A 19989-nucleotide genomic window follows, 5' to 3' on the forward strand; every position below is an offset into this window, starting at 1 on the left:
GTCGGCCCTGGGGGGTGTGTTCGCCCTTTTCGGCATCGCAAGTATCTCTGATGCGAGGGCCTGCTCCATCACTTTGGCTCTACTCGCATTAAGAGGAGTGTAGGCTGCGTAGCGAGGTCCTCTTGGGGGGCGAGTATTCGAGGGCTCGGCATTCACCCTTTTCACCTGCTCTCGGCCAGATTCTTTCCGGCTATAGTTTTCTTCGACCCTGGCCTGGTTCCGAGTCTCCGCAAGCTCTTCCATTTGCATGTACTTCTCGGCTCGGCGCCGGAGGTTGTTCATATCAACTGGGGGCTTCTTACACAAGTTGTTTACAAATGGTCCCGGCCGGAGGGCTGTACTTAGCCGGTCCAATGCCACGGCGGGATTGAGATCTCCAATCTCCATTGCAATCTTATTGAATCTGTCCATGAAGCTTCTCAAGCTTTCCTTCTTCTCCTGACGGACCCCGCCAAGGCTAAAGAGGTCGTCTTGTACGGCTTGCTCGTTGCGAACTGTAGGGTAAACTGGGACGACAACTTGCTAAACGAGTCAATGGAGGCGCTCGGCAACCTCGTGAACCAACTCAAAGCTCTTCCCTTCAGTGACGTGGGAAATATTCGGCACAAAGCCGAGTCGTCCTGAGTGGAGAGGGTCGCTTGCGTCAAGAAAACATTCAAATGTTCCTCGGGGTCGGATGACCCGTCGTACTTCTCAATCGGCATGCTTTTCCAATGGTCTAGCAGGGTTGCCTCCATTATTCTTCGGGAAAAAGGATGTCTTAGAGAGTGAGTGGTGGTATCGGCCTTGTTAGCTATCAATGAGGTGACCAGGGTTCGGGTCACATAGTCGGTCGGGGCATGATATGTCGACTCCTCTTGAAGAGTAGGGGTTGACGACACATATGTTTGGTTAAGGCTTTGGAGTTCGGCGTTTTGTCGGCGCAGTTCGGCCAACTCCCTTGCATCGGCCTCTCTTTGCCTTCGGATAGCGGCCATTTCCTCGCGCAATGCACGCAAGTCATCATGGAGATCAGGTTGGTCTCGGTTAGTGTTTGGCCGGACCTCTTGTATCACCGGTTCTGGCTCGGTTTGAGGCATTCCATACGGGTAACGCTCTTGATTGGTCATAACGGGGTTACTTTCGGGGTTAGGTATCGGTTGAGTTGTTGTTGATTGTCCTTTTCGCGTTACTACCATATCTCGGTCTCAGTCGTAAAATTCAACAGGGCTGAAGCGCCTCTTTGGCCCCACGGTGGGCGCCAAATGTTCCTGTGTTAGGATACACACTCAATTATCCTTGTTGTAGCGGGTCTGATCCTGGGTCTCGGTCTTCTCATTCCTATCCGGGTAGTCCAAAGTCGGGGGTGGGTGTGCCTGCAAAGACACTCCGACGCTCAAGTTAGTGCTCGGCGTAATAAATGCGGTAGTTCAGAATTAATTACATACCTCGTTGGGGTCCTATTTATAGTAGTTCTTATTGGACCGCAATTAGGGACTGGGCCCCGGAAAATTAGGGGTCTAATCCTATGCATTATGTTAATTAATCTCTCCGTAACCATCTTGATGATGCCGACATACTCGGCCGACTCCGCCGACACGTTTCGCCCCATCTGGGGGTGATCGGCGGGTTCAGGTACTCGACATAAGCAACGGTCTCGAGTATTCGGACAAGTCGGCCACCAAACGGTATAGATTTAACATAGCAAAGATTAAAGAAGCTTTTAACTTGTAAATGGAAGTTAAAAAATTAAAAGAAGAAAGTGGTACGATACTTTAAGGAAAATCAAATATAATTTAGAACCATTGAAGAGGTAACAGAAGCAGAGATAGGAACTAATATCATTTTTCATGTAAACGACTAAAATATTAATGATCAGGTTCCTGTACACAATACTGTACATGAAAATCAAAGCGTGACCCTTGAAAGTGCCCTCCGTTTCTGTACAGCTGATACCAGTCAATCAACTAAACTATCAGCGTGCTATGTACACACCCCCAACAATTGTTGTCAGTGAAGAAAGTAGCTTCATCCCCAAGTAACTCGTGACCACCACTGCAAGAAACTCATTGAGACCACTGCCAGCAACTCACTAGCACCTTTATCTACATTACTAACAATTACCCTAATAATTACATCTTCATCTTCATAATTCAAATACGAATCCAGTCAAGAGAGTGAAACTACGAAAGGTGGAAAGATCCTTGACCCTCTGTTATGGCATACAACAGCTTCTCTTTCATCCTTTCCTGAAATTGAATAAACGAATATTTAGGCTCAAAAGTAAAAATAATCACTTCCTAAAACTTTTTTGTTTTTACTAATCCAAGTTTAAATAGTATAAATTGGTAAGGTACTTTTGATGAGTACGGAGGTAGCTTAAGATAATTTGCACAAGTCATCACGCTAGGTAGGTCTGTGTCTGCTCGGTTGCTACAATGCTGTTAAAACACACTAGTATAAGTAGATAACACAGAAAAAATATGGTATTCTTAAGTATAAAAAACCACACAAAATATAAATTATATAATGCATACCTTTCGGACAATAGTTAACTTCGGATTGAGAGATGCCAATCCTCCAGGAGGAAGCCGAGGTGCACCAGTCACAAACTGCAGAAATGCTCGTCGCTGTTCATGATCAAACTCTTGGACAATCTCCAACAACTGAGTCGACAGCAGTAGATGGTCCATAAAATTACGAGGTTCAGGTTAAGGAAAAAAAATGTTTCAGTAAGATCAAAAACATCTAATAGTACATGAATGCTTACATTAACAATGGGAGGGCTGCTAGCAGTGTATCCATGATCAAACTTAATGTGGTCTCCAAGCTCGTTAATCTGTTAAAAGGCATTATAATTTTTAATTGTTTTTCCTCACCACCTGAAAAGTAAAGGACTTATATATAATTGATTAAAAGAATGAAATTTGCACGTACAGCCCAAGAGTCGTACTCTCCGCAAAGCATTCGCTCAAGTTCTTCTTCATTGAAAATCCGAAGATGTTCGATGGGGAAAACCTGAAAGTAGAAAACAATTATGGAAATTAAAAGAATTGATCACTACAATGAAGATGTAGTAGAAATTCATGAACAGTATTGTAAATGGAAAATCTGAAAGATAACTTTATATTCACTATATAGTTACTGATCTTGATGGCCTACCATGAAGACACAAATAAGAAATGACTTAGAAGATGGTTCAGACACAAAACCTACTTCTGATTAGCTCATTAGCAGTGAAATAGTTCACATATTTTCATTAGCTCATTAGCTAGATTCGGGAGTCTTGAGCACCAGACCCAAACCCCATTTCTCCCCCCATTTTCCCTTAAGTTCCAATGCAGCTAAAATTACCAAGAATGTAACAACATTGAGATTTTTGATGTACCGAGGTGAATCCCGGTTCCAATTTGACAGACATTTTATCATTGAAAACCTAATGAAAATGAGGGCACTAAACGAAGTGCAACAAATGCTAAACCTGTATAGGGTCAAATTAAGATTCATTTAAGAATATTGGAAAGCTTAGATACCTGATCATATAAATTGATTTAGAAAAATTTAATAATTAGAAGCACCGGACAACCGGAGGTACTTAACAGAAAATAAGAGAAAATGTATATGATAAGCCTTAACTAGAGTTTTCAGCAGAAGCTTTCTGAAAATGGAGTAAAATGTCAAAAATAGGCTACTGAAAATGGTCAATCTTATGATCAAACTAAAATATAAGACACAAAAGAAAATGATATGTTTGCATCGTTTAGTATGGCTTAATTATTATATTGCATGGCTTAAATTTTCTCTAACACATCTATTTTCTCTCTGTCCTGTCCTTTCAGCTCTGAAAATTATCGAGACTCCTAAAATTAGTTCATAAATTGAACCCAGTCTCATCTAGAGGTAAGACGACCTTCAAACCAAACGAAAGGCAATGACATCCATACTCTTCTTGTTTATAGAGGTTATCCTAAAGCACAATTCATTTTATTCATCATGTTATTCAAACACCAGTTCTTTTTGGGCCTTCCTTTATCCTTGATATGTAATTCTCTGCCAACTTTTATAGTGACATTGACTTTAGTACAACCACAAGGGCAAAAATTCCTTCTTTTTAAAGTCACTTTAAAAAAAATAATAAAAGCAGCTAAAATCTATTTTAACTATTATTAAGACAAAGTGAGAGACCTGGTTAAAGCCAGATTTAAAAGCATCCACTTGTCTTGAAATTCCAGACCTCACAGTTGCATCGACAATAAGTGAAACATAATCCTCCAGGTTTCCCATATTTACCTAAAAAAACATGAATATGTAAATTTTATATTCTTCCATTGAAAGAATTAAAGTGAAGATTGAATTGCAAAAATACCAAGCAATGCCTTACCATGGAATGATCGGTCCCAGAAGCAAGAACAATATCAGGATACCCAGGAAGAGTAAAATCAAGACAAAGATCTTCAATTCTTGTACCTCGAAAGGTTAGTCCATTTAGCAACTCAGGATTCCCTCCACTGTCAGATTCCATAATTTTTTTTCTGATAACTAGTGCTTGAAACTCTTGCAGCACCCTACCAAGCCCAGGATCAAGGGATTGTATGTCGTAGAGAGAAAGTTCCTAAAGACACATGGTAGTAAGCAGAGAGATTCAGTCAGTTATAATGACCACCATAGTAAATCTTACAGTATTTTGCTAGGTCGCAAGCTCTTTAAGTTCACTAATAGCACCAAATTTATTACCTTTCCAAGAATAAGTTTATAGAAAGCTTTTGAGAAGTGGAGATCTAAGATCCTTCCATCTTGAAGTGCTTTCGCAACAACTTGGCCTAGAAGGTTAAATTTCTTTGTTACTTCAGAGAACTGTATGCCAGCAGATGTATCTTGCATTGATGACCATGGACGAGGAAAAAGTCCATAAAAAGAATGGGTTCCAATTTCATCAGCCTGCAAGTTTGTCTTTGGAGTAAAGGAAGAAGCATCTTTTCTCCACATGCCCAAGCCAGATTTCTGGAACTCCTGGCATACCAAAGTATAAAACTCCAAAGTTGGTCCAAGACCAGTGCCCACCTCTTCATCATATTCCACTTCAAGAACCACTTTATGACTGGCATGCAGGTCCATCATTTGAGCAGCAGATTCCAAAATCCGGTTGCGATAAACTAAAAATTTCTTTCGAGGCATTCCAACAGGACCCTGCCGCCTGTCACTTACTGTTCCTGAGCCACTGTGAGACATGTGAGGTTGGACTTGTGGCTGACCAAATGCTTTCAATTTGAAGTACTTGCATCTTGCCTCAAAACTAAATAAGAAGGGACATGAAGCCATCAATTGATTACACCACAATGGCATACCACCAATGGAGACAGCCAAAGAGTCCCTCATCTGTTGCTCTAGCTTCTCTGTCAACTTACTGTTTACAAACTCATTTTGAGGGACAGAAGGAACTGCTAATTTTAGACTATCCAGGTTATCAACATCCCCTTTGGCAAAAGCACAAATTCTTTCACGAGACATAAGGTGAAATATAATTCTATTCATGCTTTCCAAGCTTTTAAGAAGAAACAAAATATCATATGTTGGACTTGAATCCTCTAAATCAGAAACAAGTTCACAGGAGAACATGTCTGAGAAAAAAGGAGTATGCTGATAATAAGCTAAAACTTTATCATCAGAGAAATCCCGAGGTGAAGAATGACATTCTGGAGGTATTATGTCCTCAGATTCTACAGCCCTTCTATAGGTTATTGTATGCATTTGATTCCACAGTTTTGCACTAGAAAAAGAATCATTTTGCTTTATTATATGGCGAAGAATTGCATGATATAGTGTCAATTTATGATCCAGACGTTGTCCTTCATGATAAAAAACAAGCTTTTGAGCAGCTTCATTGCTACAAGATGCAGGATGCTGTTTTTCTGGTTTTGAGTTTGGTTGGGCATTCATCTGCTGTTCTTGGTCAGCATAACACTGATAGAAAAGGGCACAAAAGGTTAAAATACACTCGGAAGGGAAACCAAATATTTGTTATCATGGTAACATAGAAATTATAAAATTAGTAAAAGTTTTTTTTTGTAAAAAAGAAACAAGAATGAGAACACAAGTAGCAAGTGAGAGAATACCACAAACGGAAAAGTAATATCTCAATAAACCAATGGAAAATTACACTGGAGTAATCAGAAAATATATAATCTTGGTTTATTAAAAAGTTCAAAACTGTGAAATGACACAATTTAGAATTATTATGTAGAATTAAAAACTTAGGTTGACACAAATAACAAGCAAGAATGTTATGCATTATCTTTACAACCTGAGTTCCAGATGAGGAAGATTCCCCAACATTCACATTGACTGCCTGATCAAGTCTAGGCTGTGACAATTTTGGCTCTCCCTTCTGCAAAACAATATAGTTGAGAAAAAAATCTAAATCAGGAAAAATATCCCTATTCACCAAAAATTAGGTAAATTAACAAGGAATAAAAAAGTCACACAGAAATAGACATATACTTCAGTACATCAATAGCCTGGCTTACAAACATCACCTGTGTTTCATGGAGATCTGTCAACATGTCAGAAGTCCCCAAAATTACGGGAATATCAACTGGGCCTGAACTTGCATTTGATGGTGACTGAAGGGGAGAACTTTCAGGTTGCAAAACTACTTGGATGGATGACGATCTAGCATGCTCTGTGCTTTTTGCACTGAGCTTTGGCCATAGATATCCTTCAATGGAATGCATAGAAGAAAAAGGGTCAACAGTATGAAAATCATCAGGGGATTCATTCAGTAAAGCCTCTCCCTCCCCATCGACAAAACGGACTTTCAGGGAAGGGTAAGGGATGGAACATCCATTAGGAACAGTAGCAAATGAATTTCTCAGTTTTGGCCCATTGCTCAGAATAATAGGGAAAGCTTCCAATGAAGTCAGTGCAGTCTGCAAGTTCTTGATTAATATAGAAAGGGGTGTTTCACCGGAGATTGGCTGAGAAGCACATATGCATACACTAGCCAAAGCCTCAAATCGTTTTTCTATAGCAGCATTATAATTACAAACACCCTGGACTCCCTTGTTTTCCATCATATACTGACCATGAGATAAATAATTAACAAGTGACTTCACGACTCCACTTTCAATAAATTCAAAAGTAGAAACTTGTTCCTTGCCAGTAAGCTTGTCAATAATTTGATACAATATATTATTGATCTTCTCTTCATGCACAGCAAGAGCACCATTGTCAGTGGACATACTCAACAAATCATTAGAAAGTGCTCTGAGGTTCTGCAAAACATCAGTCAATCCTTTCTCAGAATCAAATAATTCTGGTGCCAAGTATTTTGCTTTTATGTGCTCTGCAAGATTATAAACAGAGTCTTTGTCAAGTTTGCAACTTCTGGCTTCTGATGACATTGGAGATTGGACAGTTGAAAATGCATAACACAAGCACTTGAGGGCCTCTCTTGAAGCAGACTTTTGACTAGAGTCCAACGATAGCTGAATGCCACTAAATACCGGGTACATCAATTTTGAGGATCTTTCTGGTGTTAATAGTGCATCAATGGCAAAAAAAACACCTTCTTTTACAAACAACTTTAGGAAATTATCTGAAAAGTTTTGAAGGATTATCTCAGCAATTTGTAATGCTAACATTAGCATGTGGTGGTCCTTTCTAGTGAATACTCCAGCCAAAAAACTGCCATGTTAACCAGATAAAATCAAAATCAATATATAAATATATTTAACAAAATGAATTTAATAATGCAACACTAAGGATTAGGATGCTTGCTTCACCTTGAAATATTGGTGTTCTTAAGCAATTCAACAAGCATATCAGGTTTGCTCAAACTAACTAACTTGTACATAACCGATAGACATCCATGGCAAACATGTAAACTCGCACCAGAATTAAACACCTGTACAAGGATGAAGTAGTTATTGCAATGTAATGGGGAAAAAAAAACTAAAGGAAGAGCATTTAGCTAACTACAAGAATATTAACCAACCTGGATTAACATGGGAAACACATTCATTCCAAGCCTTTGCAAGTGATCTGAGTGATTATCTAAAAAGGATTCTTTGTCTACCACCAGTTGATCATTTGAATCTTTAGCTCGGCCAGGGAGAAGCTCATTTAGTAATTTGAGTACTTCATATACCTAGCAAGTCAGCAAAATATATTAAACATCTTTCACACAGCTTTTTTATAAGAAATATCTCAAATCACACATTCCTAAATGAAGGGAAAATCTTTCCATGTACTTCTGAAGGACATTACTAAATAAAAATGAATATTGAATTTAAACAAGCATAACAAGAGCAGCAAATTTAACTAAGAATACTTTTAATGCATAGGGACATTATAGCTCATAGCATTCAATTAAATTGAGTGTAGAGAAAGGATACATTTAGGGACTAAATAGCAATATTATCTTAGATAATCATATATACTTCTCAGAAAGGAAATGATTGCTTCACCTTTTTTTTAATTGAAAGATTTGGAGCCTCCTATCAAAGATATATTTTAAAAATTATAATAATTATTTAAGTTTTTGGAAGAAAAAAATGGTTTTTTTTTCTTTAAAGAAACAAAATAGATTCTAAAAAAGTTGCATCACATGACCACTAAGCTTAAATTAAATGGGCCAATTATTAATATGAAAACATTACCAATCAACAAATTCATATCAACTTAATGAAGATAACTATATTTTCCACTTCGAATATTGGAAATTAATCAAACTATGCTGCTGCATGTCAGTCAAACACAAAAATAGTCAAACATAAGCAACATACCCGATTACAATGTCCACCAACAAGCTGTGATGTTGATACCCCATGTGAGAGATCAAATGTAGATAATATATCTCTCAATATGCTGCTTATATTGAGTTCATATAAAGTCCTGAAGGCTACAAGTGATCCAGATGAAAGTTTGACAAGTAATCCTATCAACCCCTGCCGAGCAAAATAATATATTTATTTCAACTTTAAAGTTCATAAGGAAAAAAAGATAAAATTTAAGGATATGGATATGGTATATAAAAAATTACTTACATTGTAAATTAATTGAGATAGGGCTGTTCGACCATTTAAACTTAAAAGATGTGTAACCTGTTGAATCAATTCATGCTTACAAAGCTCATCCAGCATTTCAGAGGACTGTGCAACTCGCTCCACAATTTTGATTAAGCAGGTAGCAACATTTTCAACAAGCTGCAGAAGCACATTTGCAGCTCAATAAATATTACAAAAGGGAAGATGAAACCACAAGAGAATTAAAGATACAAATATGCATTACAATCAACTTAAATCCATTCATTGGTACCTGCCGATCTTCATACTGAAGAAGATTGCATAATATAGGCACAGCCTCCATGAAAGGTGAAGGGCTTTCAGAAGGAAGCTTCTTACATATGTTCACCACGGTAGAAAGAGCCACTCTCTGGTGAAGGGGGGAGAAGGGGAGAATACGTAAACCGTTAAAACAATACTTCACTCCTCTAAAACAGAGTGACAAAATATTGGTTTTAAAGAATGACAAGAAAAAATGATAATTTCACATGAAGATGATGGCCTACTATGTTAGAGCCTTACCTGTATGCTTGTTGAGAAGAAATCAATATATTTTAGAACAGCCATAATTGCCCCAGCCTGTAAGCAAGCAAGTGGTTGCTCCCGCGAAATCTTTTCCAAAGCTTGGAGACACTTCATAATTTCAACACCAATAAGTCATATCCCTTTCTTTCAACAAAGCAAATATTATGGATAAAAAACAAACAAGCAACAATTACCTGTTCAGCTACATCTTGATACTCAATAGCTAATAATCTTTGACATAAAGTAGGCACAGCATCGTGACGAACAAGAAAACCAGCTGACCTAGGATATAGATCACATATATAGGTGATGGCCCTTATAGAAAACAACATTATAGCCGGGTCACTTTCATGCTTTGCCAGCTTTACAAGTAGTGGTGATAACAAGTCTGAAGTCATGCTGGAGAGTGAACCCTCTGTACAAAAAGACAGAACTTCACAAAGTTTAGTAAGTGCAGCTAATTGATAAGAGGGTTCAGTCTGTCCACTCAAGCTAGATATAATATTTTTAAATTTCCCATGATCACTGGACAGTCTCCGCCCATGATATTCATGGAGAGAGCTATGATGATGCTCCATGTCATCCGAATCACATGACCCATAAGCTGAATCCTTCTCAGGCTCTCCCTCTGATTGGCTTGAAGCTGAAGCAGATGAGGAAGTATCCATGTCATGATCATGCACCTCCACTGCTGAATTCATGTGGGTTTGAACTGATGAGTTTGAAGAACTTGGTCTAAAATCCAATGAACTGCATGCCCGCTTATCAGCAGGCAGTTCATCCACCATCTCTGGACGCTTTTGGCCTCGACTTTCCATTAACTGTCTCTAAACCCCAATGGAAACAGAACCCTGCGCAGTTCAAAACCTCATCAATTTTCATTCATTACCATCCATGAACCAAATATAAGCCAAACAACTCTGGATTCTTAGCCAAAAAACTGACATTTTGCTAGTTGTTCTGAATATTAAAAGGTAAGTTCATAACTCCAATCCAAAACAAACAACAAGCTCTTCCCTTATTCAAAACTTTTTCTCAAATATAAACAGCACAAGCAGTCATTATTCTTAATTTTCAACCTCATCCCAGTTAATTACTCATCAGAACCTTATTCCCAAAAAAGAAACAAAGTGGCAGCGCTGCTGTGGTGTCCACGATACATTCTTATAACATCAATTGAAAAACCAACAACAGAAACATCAAACACCCCAATTCCCACAATAAATAATATGCAAACACACACACACGTCCTGGTTGCATCACGAATAAAAGATTAAAAATTTAAAATTTTAAAAAAATAAAAGGAAAGAAAAAGACAAAGCAATCATAATGAAGAAACAAACACACAATGACAGCAAAAAGAACACGATCAGTGACGAAACAATCACGGCAAGTTGAAGACTCAAAACAACAACAGTTTCAATGGTTATCTACCTAGTCGTAGTTGTTAATCGGTCTTCGATAAAGTCGAAGACCCAGTTTTTGTATCAACAAAATAAAGGACGATGTTATGGTGAATTTTAAGGCAACAACGCTATTCTTCTTCTTCTGTCTCTATTCCTCTTACTTCTTCGCCGAATTGTTTTTTCTGAAAGAATAAAATGATGAATTGATAATCGATTTCGAAAATTGATTGAAAAATAGAAAAGAGAAAAATAAAATTGAAGAAAACCAGGAGAAGGGGTGATTGCACACGAACGCTTGCAAGTTGGAAGAAAACATAGGGTGATGATAGTGTAAATATTTATGTGGGTGATTATCGCTGTTAATTAATATTAAAAATAATAATACTTTACCTATTAGTTTCTTCACACTTTCTCATGATCTGAGAATCAATACTCTGCTGATGAGGTGCATGAAACTTGATGCACGCCTCAATCGTTTACCATTGCCTCTGCCTCATGTATGTATAATGTATATATACACACCTTCTTGGGTTTGGGCTTTTAACCGAGGATAAAACTAGGTTTTTAATTTCTTTTTTATTCATTCACACCTCCATGGAGTTTCAATTTAGGATTTCCCACATATTATCCCTCATCAAAAGTAAAGTTTTTTAATGTTAAGAAATTATAATTTTGGAAATAATTTAAGAAAATCATGATTTTTAAAAATAAATAAAATTCATTTGAATGAATATTGTTATAGATGTTTGTATGTGTTATTTAAAATTAAATACTTTTATTATATTAAATTAGTAAATAAAGTTAATGTGATATGTTTATTAAGTAAAAACTTACCCTTATATATTAAATATAAACTACAATCTAATTGCAAGAACACTTTTAGAGATTTTTTAGATTCTTTTAACTCTTATTTAATTTATATTTTATTTATCATAATTATTTATTAAATAATTTTTAATATTTTAAATTAAATTATTAATAAATAAAAATAATTTTGTATTATAATATAAATTATTTTATAACTTTAAAATATAATTTATATATTTAAAAATATTTATTTATAAAAAAATTTAAATATAATTTATATATTTGAATATAATATTATTTATGTATAATTTATTATAATTTTTAGTTATATAAACTTTTAACATGTGTATTATATATGATAAGATATTAATTGATTTAGATAAGTTAAATGTCTTCATCTACCATGAAAATAGTTTTATGAGAAATTTATATGAAAAAATTTCACACTAAATAATATTTACTAACTTCTTGAGAAATTAAAAAAAATATTATCGTGTAATAAATCCTACATTAAATTTAAAATAGGATAATAATGAATAATAAATATAAATAAATAAATATCGTGTCAATATTTGAATTCATATATATTAGTGAAATAATATATAAATATTTTCATTTGGTCACAATTTTTTAAGAATAATTTTTTAAAACTTTTATTAATTATTATTGTGTAATATGTTATCTTTAGACTGTCAAGTTCATCAAGATAAATATAATATAGCTTATGTAAAATATTTTCTAAATTAGAAGCTCGTCCATCTTATTGATAAGTAGTTATTATTTATTTATTTCACTGATTTTCTTTGCTTCACGGTTGAAATTTAAAAAAAAATATTGTGTACATGAAAATAAAAATAAAAATGTCTTTATAAATAGGTCAGTGACTAGTGAGAGAGAGTCTATTATTTAAAAAAAAAATATTAGTTGAAGATTTAAGGAAATATAAAAAATTAATTAATTAAAAAGATAGTAAAAAAAAAAAAGGAGAATGAGATAGAATGATTTGGAAGTAATTTTAAAAATAAAATAATATAAAATATTGTGCACATCAAATCATAATATAATTTTTATATATTGTTATAGCTATAGAGTATAGACTACAGAGAATAAAATCTAAACAAGAATATTTTAAATCATCAACTCAATCAAAAATTAAAATTTGAAAACAAAAATATTTTGCATTACAAGATTTATTGCATTATAATACTATTTTTAATTATTTTGCTAAAATATTGTATAAATAATTTATATTGTATTACAAGTTTATTTTTAATTATTAATAATTTATGTTAAAATATAAAATTTTAATTCATAAATAAATATGATAAATAAATAAAAATGAGTTAGATAAAAAATTAAAATAATCTCTAAAAATATTTGTCAAAGAATAGTCCTAAAAATATTCTTGCAAGATATTCATTTACATTTAATATATAAGGATCGAGAGGTTTTATATTACAGTACAAGATTATTTTTAATTATTCATAATTTATTTAAAAATATTACATTTTAATTCATTAATAAATATAATAAATAAAAATTTGAATTAAATAAGGAGTTAAAAGAATCCGTAAAAATTAAAGCCAAACACAACTCAATTTGATTTGTACTATATTTTTATTTGTTCCAATTGAATTTAATGGAATTAGGTTTATTTATTTTTTTATACAATCCAAATTGAACCAATTTTGACTATAATTGGATTAGTTTGTATCACATCATTAAATTTATCATTTAAAAATAATATTTGAAAAATTAAAAAACTGAAAAACTTGGATAATTGTAACATACTCAAGGGTAAAGTTGTTAAAGGTTAAACTTTAGGTTAATTAACAAAGGAAAATGCTTGTTATTAGTTTATATAAAATAAAGATGTCACATATATTGTGGGAAAATCCACATATGTTTGCAAAAAAATTATTCCATATATTTGTAAAAAGACTCTATATATATTTTTATCATATATAATAATAGGGATAGTAAAACGGAATCTAGTTCACTAGCCCATCAAAAATTGGCAAGTTGGGTTAGGTATTTTAGCTTGCCTGACCTGTCCTGCATAACCCACTAGGTCAAAGGATTGACCAAGGCAAATTGACTTGTTAGCTCGCCTATTTTTTTATATATATTTTTTATGTTAAGTTTAAATAAGTCACATTAGATTATTATGTGAGTATTTGTGATTTTTTGCAAAACAAATATGTTATGCACTTAATTTATTTTATTATATGTAATTTAAGATTTTTTGTGCAACAAATTTGTTGAAGAATTATTATTATTATAATTACATATCTATTTTTTTAGAGGAATTACCTATCTATTTTATTATGTAGCAAATTTGATATTTATTGTATAATGAATTAAATAAAATCTATTATAATTTAATATTTATTGTATTATTTGGGTACACTAATTTATGTGAGTCATTTGAATATTGAGAAATAAATGTATTGAAAGAGGTAGCAAAATAAATATTAATTTTTTCCTCTTTTTTATAAATTTTCTTGGTGGGTTGACCTATCGGCCCACTAACTCACCCTTAGGTGAAATGGGTCAAGGCGTGTAACCTATTTTTACTTGGCAAGCCAACCTAGTTCAATTTTTTTTTTGGCAACAAGATGAACTGACTCGTTTTGTCATCCTTATATAGCAATATATTAAAGGAATACACTCATTTAATGTTTATTTCTTAAAAGTCAATTATACCCTTATATTATATTCCATTTGACTTATTTTTTTGGCTTTTCTAATCTCATGCTAGTTGTTTGTAACTTTTCTTTGACTTTCTCTAAAACCAAAGTTTGTTCTTTCTTAGAAATTTCTTTGATTGCCAATTAATTTGTTAAGATTTTTTTTTTCCATTTACAAAATTTGATAGATCATTAGTTAGGGTTTCAACTTTGTTTTTGAGGAAATCTATTTTCATTTTCTAAATATTTCATTTCTTTGGTGATCTTTTTTAATTTTTCATACATATTAAAGTCAATATGTCTTAGATAGAGATTTCTTTTGTTCAAAATTTCATTGTCTAAAAAGAGCTTCTCATTTTTCTTATGAGCAATTAAAAGTTACTCTTTTAAAAAGACACTTTTGAGCTAGTAGATTTTAATCATTTAGAAGATTATCAAAGGCAAATACTAAATCCCTATCATTTTCAAATAACCCAAGTTCAAATTTACATACCTATTCTTTGTTTGAATCTACCATTACAGATAAGTTTGTTGTTTATTCTTCTTCTTCTTCTTCATTAGAAAAAGAACCTTATGAGTCATCCTAGCTGACCATCATGACTTTCTTCTTTCCCTTTTTTTTTGTCATATTTCTTAAGTTGTGGACATTTTGATTTATAGTGTCCCATATTGTTGCATACATAACACTTAACTTGACTTTTGAATGTCTCTCCAACTAGTGAATCCTTTCTGAAGGAAATCTTTTCATTATTTTTCTCCTTCTAAGAAACCTTCGCACTCTTCTAGTAAGCAAGGCTAACTCGTCATCTTCTAAGTTATTTTCCTTAGACTCATCTGATTATGATTCTTCTACAGGCTTTAATGCCTTTAAATTTTTGACTAGCTTATAAAGCTACAGTTTTGCCTCTAGGCTAGAGTTCTTCTTGCAACTCTTGCTCATTCACTTTGAGTAATCTAATCAACTCATCCATATGGAACATCTTCAAATCTTTTGCTTCCCGGATTGTTATGATCTTTGATCTCCATATCTTTGGTAGGCTTCTCAGAAAAAATTTTATCTTTTGATGTGTTGTGTATTTTTCTCCCAAATCACTCAACTCATTCATTATAATAGTAAATTTGTTATACATGTTGTCTATAGATTTATGTTTCTACATTTAAATATTTCAAATTGGTGAGTCAAAATATTTACTTTGGAATCTTTTACTTTATTTGTTCCTTCATGTACAACTTTGAGCTTCTCCAAGATTTCCTTTATTATGGTGTGTTCTCTCACTTTTTCAAACTCAAATTTGCTAAGGGCACACATGAGGTAGAACTTTTCTTTTACATTAAGCAAGTATTTGGACTTCTCATCAGTATTCCATTATTGTTTTGGCTTTGCTACCATAACCCTCGTATCTAGAGTTTTCTTTGGTGTATATGGCCCTTATTCTACTATTTCTAATAGATTTATATCTTGTGAATCCGAGAACAACATCATTCTATCTTTCCAATAATAATAGTCCTTTCCATCAAATCCTAGAGTTTTATTTGTTGAAGCACCTTTTGGAATAAACATTGTTGGATGTTGAACAACCATCACTTCCTCGAGATTTTTTCTCCTACATTGTTAAATGTGCTCAACTCTAGGAGTTAAGCTTTGATGCCAAATGAAGTGGATGTTAGATAACAAGAAGGGGGTTAAATTGTTGCATTCCTTAAAAATAATTTCTTTATGAAAATTTGTCCTTCATAAGGTGAACCTTCTAAGTGTTCAAAAAATTGAGAAACTACTTCTCACTTGTTCTTTGAGTGTGAGGTTTCTTTTCAGCTATGGATGGCATAGTTTAATTGGTTAGGATTAAATTTTGTTATGCACAATTGTTGTGTATAAAACTTGGAACAGTTTTATGGACTTCATTATTGTTCTACAAAATATCATAACTATTGGATTCTTATTTGGTTATCTGTTATCTGGACAATCTGGCTGGCTAGAAATGATCTCATATTCAACTCTAAAATAATTTATTTCTGAAATGCTAAATCTGGTGCAGTTAAGCTCATGGAGATGGTTAAGGGCCAAATTTCCTTCTTTCAATTATAATTTCTTTTCTTGGTCCAATTCTCCCGATGTCTGTCTTTCTTAATATTGCACATTGGTTGTTAACTTTCTAGGGTATGAAAACCTTGTTGCATATAGGCTGATTAAGTCGCCTATTTTGGGGTTTTTGGGGTTGACGTAGATTGTATTAACTTTCTTTGTTTTTTTTAAATACTTTGTGTATAAAGGTTAGTGTACTCTTTGTACTTTTGTTAATTATATTTTGCTTATAAAAAAATAATAAATAAATATTAATCAGCTCTCATTAATAAAAATAAAAATACTAAAATTATTAATAAAATATTTATATTATATTTTATGAAAAACGGGGTGTTACAACAATTTCTTTAGAAATTGTTATCTTTTGAGTTACCTTCTAAGCAACATTCTCTTCAAATCTTCTAAGCATAGTCTTCAATATTAGTCCTTTGAGGAGTTGAGTTTTAACTGAAACTTTCTGATGAGTGATTCAAAGAAGTGAACTCCCAAAGTGAGTCTTCGAGGCATTTTCCCTAAGGGAAAATGTTCAACATGAAATCCTTGATCAAGAGTCATTGTGTGCTCATCAGCTAGTTAAGAGCAATTGTGCTACATGACAACTCAAGTAGCTTGGATGCTTTCTACCAAAGCTTCTAAGTACTAAAAAAAATAAATCTAAAATACTTAAACATATTTTTAGTATTCATAACTAAAACTTGAAACTAGGAGTTTATCATTATTAAAACATGCATTGAGAAAGGATTCAACACTTTTTACTTAACAAATGACTAAAAACATAATTTCAATTTTTAGAGGGACGAAAAACAAAAAAAAATTAGAGTAACCAAAATCAAAACTTTCTCATTTTATAAGGACTAAAAATATATTTAAGCATAAACTCTAAAATTTTATTAAAATATTAAAAAAGACAATAATATATAATAGTTGATTAGTTGAATTAGATTGAATTAAATTTTCAACATCAAAATTCATAATCTGATCCAAACTTATTGGATTTGCATTTTTTTTTCTTCAATCTGATCTAAACCATTATGAAGTTTTCAATTTGGATTTATCGAATTTTCAAATCGATATAAATTCGTGGCAAGCCCTACTAAAAATGTTTCCACCAAAAAATAGTCCCTAAAAATATTCTCTCACAAAATAATAATTTATGTTTATACATAAGGGTTAATTGAAATAGGTTAAAAGTAGGATATAAACAAATCATAAGCTATTTAATTTATTTGTTTAACTAAACACTTAAGAAGTGTTTGCATCTTAAGATAAATCAAATAAGTTGTAAATAAGTTTTATAATGTATCTTAAGTGATATTTTTTTATATGTGTTTTTATTTGAAGACAATTTTGTTTTAACTTAACCAATTACAACAGGACATTATGAACTTAATATATAAAAAAATACCATTGTGAAATATTGTGGTATTTTTACTATATAAATGATGGTAACATTTAATTTTTATATATTAAACATAAATAATTATCTTGTGAAATAGCATTTTTAGGAATTATTATTCAATGAAAGTATTTTTAGAATTTTTTTAACTTCTTATATAATTCAATCATTTATTTATGAATTAAAATTTAATATTTTTAAAATAAATTATCAATAATTAAAAATAATCTTTTACTACAATATAGATTATTTATCTTAAATCAAAAGTATAATTTATGTTTAACAATATCTATTCATACAAATTTTCATACAAATTTTAGATAATAATTTATATATTTAAATATAATATTTATTTATGTGTATAGTTTTTTTTTATAAAATTTAGTTATATATAATAAATATGATCAAATTGCACTTTTGCCCTCTTCAATTTTATCAATCCACCATTTTAGCCTCGTTATTTTAAAGTAAAGATATTTAATCCCTTTAATTTTAAAAATACAGAATTTTGGTTCTTTCATCAAATTAACATATACTAATCATGTTTTAATATTTATTTATACTTAAGTGATATGATATTTAATAACATGACATTTAGATATAAAAAAATGAAGAAGAAAAAATATACAAATAAGATTTTCATTAATAAAATAAATATCAATCATTCATAAAAATAAATATAAATAAAGATTTTTATATGTTATTTTTAATTTTTATCCCTGTACATCAAGTTAATAAATAGTGACAAATTATCAAATAGTATCAAAATTTAATGATCAACGAACATCAAATTTTTCCTACCCGCATCCGAGGTATTGTCCGCTTTGGCACTGGTTGAGCCTCACGGTTTTGTCCTTGAAAAGGCGCCTCGGTGGGTTAAGGAGGAAGAGTGTTTATAAATTACCCTTAGCCTCGACTCCTAAGCGATGTGGAACTTTTAGGCATACCGGAACAAGCCCCCCAGTCGATGCTAAGGGGCAAGAGTGGCCTGGGCCCTCCTTCTAGCGCCAATGTTCCTACCATAAGTCCGCTATCATCGTTAGGGTCATCGCATCCGAGATATTGTCCGCTTTGACGCTCGTTGAGCCGTCACAGTTTTGTCCTTGAAAAGGAGTCTCGGTTGATTAAGGAGGAAGAGTGTTTATAAACTACCCTTAGCCTCGACTCCTAAGCGATATAGGACTTTTAGGCATACTGGAACAAATTTGATGGGAAGACCAAAATTCTTTATTTTATAAAATAGAGAGACTAAATATCTTTATTTTAAAATAGATCATCAAAATTGTAAATCAACAAAAATAAAAACAAAAGTGAAATTTGACCGATAAACATTTAGCATGTAAAATTCACATGCTAAAAAACTAATAGGTCAATAAGAAGAGTTAATTGTGAAAAAAGATATTAAATGTGAAATATTGGATAATAATAAAAAAAATAGGAAGAATAATAATTTATTTTATAAAATTTATTATTTTAAAAAAATAAAATAAGTTAATAAATAACTTATCAAATAATAGCTTTTGTTGTTATATATATATTTTTAAAAATTATCAAAATTATAATAACAATCTCAAAATTTAAACTTAAAATCTGGTGTATTTTATTTCAACGTCTAATTATTAACTCAATCTTAATGATTCTTTTGTTGTATACATCTTATCAAATTATAGAGGAAAGCAAATAACATTATCTATCTTTTTTTTTTCTTTTTAATTCCAACTAACAAACTCTCATCTTTAAAATAGGTATATTTGAATCAACAAGTTCTTAGTGAGATTCATTACATTTTCTTAATAGATATCAATCATCAATAAAATAGATAAATATTTTATATTAATAATATTAAATTTCAATAACTGTTATTGATATATATTTTATTAAAAATACTTAAATTCATTTTTTATAAGGTTCACCAACCACGCATTTCTCAGATAAATAACAAATAACCTCTTATATAAATAAATGTTTATGAATATTATTAAGATGTACTGATATAAAGCCTTGATTTAGATCGTGAAATAATTTCTTAATACAATTTCGA

General features: G+C 32.1%; 1 protein-coding gene across 1 annotated transcript; it reads right to left on the reverse strand.

Annotated features, from left to right (window-relative positions):
• Positions 1-1793: 1793 nt before the first annotated feature.
• UPL4 (ubiquitin-protein ligase 4) lies at positions 1794-11353 on the reverse strand. Its single transcript, XM_020382525.3, has 19 exons — positions 11239-11353; positions 11001-11154; positions 9761-10417; positions 9564-9674; positions 9295-9411; positions 9024-9182; positions 8763-8924; positions 7973-8125; positions 7761-7882; positions 6513-7662; positions 6281-6364; positions 4714-5940; positions 4361-4591; positions 4165-4269; positions 2917-2997; positions 2750-2818; positions 2517-2645; positions 2337-2420; positions 1794-2228 (listed from the first exon to the last, which is right to left on the reverse strand). The coding sequence occupies exons 3-19, from the start codon at positions 10382-10384 to the stop codon at positions 2163-2165; spliced, it is 4674 nt and encodes a 1557-aa protein (XP_020238114.1). The 5' UTR covers positions 10385-10417; positions 11001-11154; positions 11239-11353; the 3' UTR covers positions 1794-2162.
• Positions 11354-19989: the final 8636 nt, after the last annotated feature.

This window comes from Cajanus cajan, chromosome 7 (genome assembly GCF_000230855.2).
Source record: "Cajanus cajan strain Asha chromosome 7, NIPB_CcT2T_4, whole genome shotgun sequence".
NCBI classification, from domain to species: Eukaryota; Viridiplantae; Streptophyta; class Magnoliopsida; order Fabales; family Fabaceae; genus Cajanus; species Cajanus cajan.

Excerpts from the sequence above, each read along its gene's own strand:
- UPL4 (XM_020382525.3), bottom strand. The coding sequence starts at position 10,384 with ATGGAAAGTCGAGGCCAAAAGCGTCCAGAGATGGTGGATGAACTGCCT. Across the intron at positions 9,183-9,294 it reads TTCAGTATGAAGATCGGCAG|CTTGTTGAAAATGTTGCTAC; the intron begins GTACCAATGAAT and ends GTGCTTCTGCAG. Across the intron at positions 2,998-4,164 it reads TTAAATCTGGCTTTAACCAG|GTTTTCCCCATCGAACATCT; the intron begins GTCTCTCACTTT and ends TTCTACTTTCAG.